A 3,220-nucleotide genomic window follows, 5' to 3' on the forward strand; every position below is an offset into this window, starting at 1 on the left:
GTATATACATGAGATTTCCTATAAAAAAAATTGGTCTCGGAATGGCCTGTCCTAACCCATGGTAGCCAATTTTCCACCAATGATTTGAAGCTGTTGTCATCATTCAGGGATGGGAAATCTAGTTTGGGTGGGGTTGCTATTGTTTCAACTGTAATTCAGCAAAGTTTCATGCGCCTGCTACCATAATTGTGTAAGAGGGGTGAACCTCAGACCTATTGTCCTACATTTTTATCAACTCCGTTACGACTGTATTGTGCTGCCATCTATTCATAGACAATGGTGTTAACCAATGACCAATCAGACCAAATCAGACCAATCAGACCAACCAGCATCACATTTCAAGGGGAAAATTTGCCAAAAATAAATGCGTACTTAAATGCATTCATCACCTCTGTTACGCAAATTGTATGATAAGTAACCATAGAAACCAAACATCATAAATTGAGGAAGACAGGCATATTGACCTCTTGAATAAAACATATTATTTGCATCTTGCCCTTGCTCCATGTGGAACCAACAAGGTCAAGCATGACAAAATTATCAACTCCATTACATCAACTCCGTTACAAAATTGTAACGGAGTTGATGTATAGGCCCTTATATAAAGGTACACAAAAAAGTAAAAAGTGTAATAATCTTTGTGGTTTCAAATTCAGGGCCACGGTGTTACAAATATTGGAAAAATTAGTATATAAATATGCCAAAGGGATGATAAAAAAAATTCAGTAATTTAAAACTGCAATTTGCCCCCTAACCTCAGAAACACCCAACAATCGTTAGTAAATGCAGCGAGGGAGGGCGAGTTGACTATGCAGTGTACCCCCCCCCCCCATTTAGGAAAGTTACGATATGGGGGTTTAAACTAGGATCAGAGCAAACAAGGTGAGTACCGTACCCTCGGTTCAAGGACGTTTTGTCCCGCCTTTCTGACAACAAATTACATATTTCTTGCTAGAAATTATTAGACAACACCCTGAAGAAGACCTCTGTTAATTTTTAAGAGTGTACCCCCACATTTACGAAAGTTACGACTTGGGGGTTTAAACTAGGAGTAGGATCAGAGCAAAAACAGGCTCACTGTAGCGTAGTAGGCCTACAAAGTGGAATCCGTTAATTAACGTGCAACACGACAGTCAATTTTAATCTCACCTCCAAACACAAAGAACTAATCTAAATATCAATGCCAGGAATAACATATAAACAAATAGTTTAGACATGTTTGGTACACTCGTAATCGAGAACACGGCAGGTGCAATATATGGTGTTTTCGGTGTTCGGACGTCTGCTCATGCGTTGGAAGGTGCTGCCCTCTCTTGTTGCTCCGTTCTCAGCATTCACGATGGCGATTCCTTCTTCTTTTTTTTATCTTACACACACATAATATATTATATATATATATATATATATATTATTGTTTTTAATTAGATATTAAATAGAAATGCATATAGAGAATTATTGTTAGGAGATAAGTTACTTAATATTAGCAATAAATCTACAGTTGCACATTTCTGCACGGTTTATTTATTACGCAACCTCGTTGTCTTTTATTTTTAATTCTCTCGGTCCTTTTCAAGCTCCCTGCTTGAGTGTCATAAACCCTATCTGTCGAATCCCGATACCTGGCTTTATCTTACCTACATTTTGTTTCTAGGATGTTCTTTCTTTGTCTTCATTCATTGGTTCTAAATTAGCTATATTTTGCTAATTGCTTACAACAACGTGGCCATGTATCTATTGTCATTAGACACACTCGTAGCTGAGAAATGTCTACCATGGTTGCTCTGAAATAGCGATAAGTGCTGTGTTGAAAGAGAAACGTCATGACCCTGTGATCTAGTTTCTCTTAGCAAGATTAGTTGTTTCCCCCGTCTGCTGCTTATATTATTCAGCTGCGAAGCGGTGCTTTTGGGGTTTTCCCACCAAGATATATATATATATATATATATATTATATATATATATAGAGAGAGAGAGAGAGAGAGAGAGAGAGAAGAGAAAGAAGAGAGAGAGAAAGAGAGAGAGAGAGAGGGGGGGGGGTACTGGTAGGTTTAACGCAAAAGGACGAACGGACGGACAGACAGAACAGACAGACAAATATACAGACAGACAGACAGACAGACAGACAGACACACACACACACACACACAACACACCACACACACACACACACACACACACACACACACACACACACACACACACACAGATCGTATATTGTTACGGACATACATATAGACATGGATAAATTGGATGGATGGATAGATGATAGATAGATTAGATAGATAGATAGATAAATAGATAGATAGATAGATAGATAGATAGATAGATAGGATAGTAGTTAGATAGATAGATCAGAGATGAGAGATAGATAGATAGATAGATAGATAGATAGATAGATAGATAGATAGATAGCGAGATAGATTAGATAGATAGATAGATAGATAGATAGATAGATAGATAGTAGATAGATAGATAGATAGATAGGTAGATAGATAGATAGATAGATTATAGATAGATAAATATATAGATAGATAGATAGATAGATAGATAGTAGATAGATATGATAGATAGATAATAGATAGATAGATAGATAGATAGATAGATAGATAGATAGATAGATAGATAGATTAGATAGATAATAGATAGAAGTAGATTAGATAGATAATAGATAAATAGATAGATCTATATATACTATATAATTATATATATATGATTAGATAGATTAGATAGATATGCTTATGATAGATAAGATAGATAAGATACAATAGATAGATAGATTAGATAGATAGATAGATAGCATAGCTATTACTGTATACGCTCACGCAGCGGAGAGAACACTGCGCATAGATATAGATCAAAAACGAGAATCAGAATTGGATTTCTCCTTTCTTTCGCTTGCTGCCTCTCGTTGGCGCTTTCATTGCGTGTAAACAAAATACACGACGACTCAGGTCACGATGATACAAGCCCATGTAGCTACTATGTTGCACAACGTGTATCTGTGATTCATGTGCATGTTTAATGTGTGCGTGCGTTGTACGTGGCGTGTGTTGTATGTGTAGGCCACGTGTGGTGTGTGGTGTGTGTGTGGGGGGGGGGGGGTATGGTTGGTGTGTGGGGGGGGGGGTGGGTGGTGTAGGGGCTGATGTGTGTGGGGGGGGTCATAGGTGTGTGCGCGTGTGTGGTGGGGGTTGTGTGTGTGTGTGCTGTGTGTGTGTTGT

At 37.9% G+C, this 3,220-nt stretch overlaps 1 protein-coding gene and 1 long non-coding RNA gene across 4 annotated transcripts in view; one reads left to right on the forward strand and one right to left on the reverse strand.

Annotated features, from left to right (window-relative positions):
• LOC106804959 (uncharacterized protein C1orf101-like) overlaps positions 1 to 1,274 on the reverse strand; it is a 15,791-nt gene extending 14,517 nt beyond the window's left edge. For 2 of the 3 annotated variants that reach the window (XM_014806376.1, XM_014806374.1), the window contains exon 1: positions 1,150 to 1,274. In XM_014806376.1, the coding sequence (XP_014661862.1) occupies positions 1,150 to 1,217 (68 nt within the window). In that variant the 5' untranslated portion in view covers positions 1,218 to 1,274. Of the gene's footprint in view, positions 1 to 224; positions 520 to 1,149 lie in introns of those variants that run through there. The other variant, XM_014806377.1, reaches the window with a different exon arrangement.
• Positions 1,275 to 3,180: 1,906 nt separating this feature from the next.
• The window catches only part of LOC106804962, a 12,651-nt gene continuing 12,611 nt past the window's right edge, over positions 3,181 to 3,220 (forward strand). The window contains exon 1 of the long non-coding RNA XR_001393383.1: positions 3,181 to 3,192. This is a non-coding gene — a long non-coding RNA (uncharacterized LOC106804962). The remainder of the gene's footprint in view (positions 3,193 to 3,220) is intronic.

This window comes from Priapulus caudatus, unplaced genomic scaffold (genome assembly GCF_000485595.1).
Source record: "Priapulus caudatus unplaced genomic scaffold, Priapulus_caudatus-5.0.1 Scaffold94, whole genome shotgun sequence".
Lineage (NCBI taxonomy): Eukaryota > Metazoa > Priapulida > Priapulimorpha > Priapulimorphida > Priapulidae > Priapulus > Priapulus caudatus.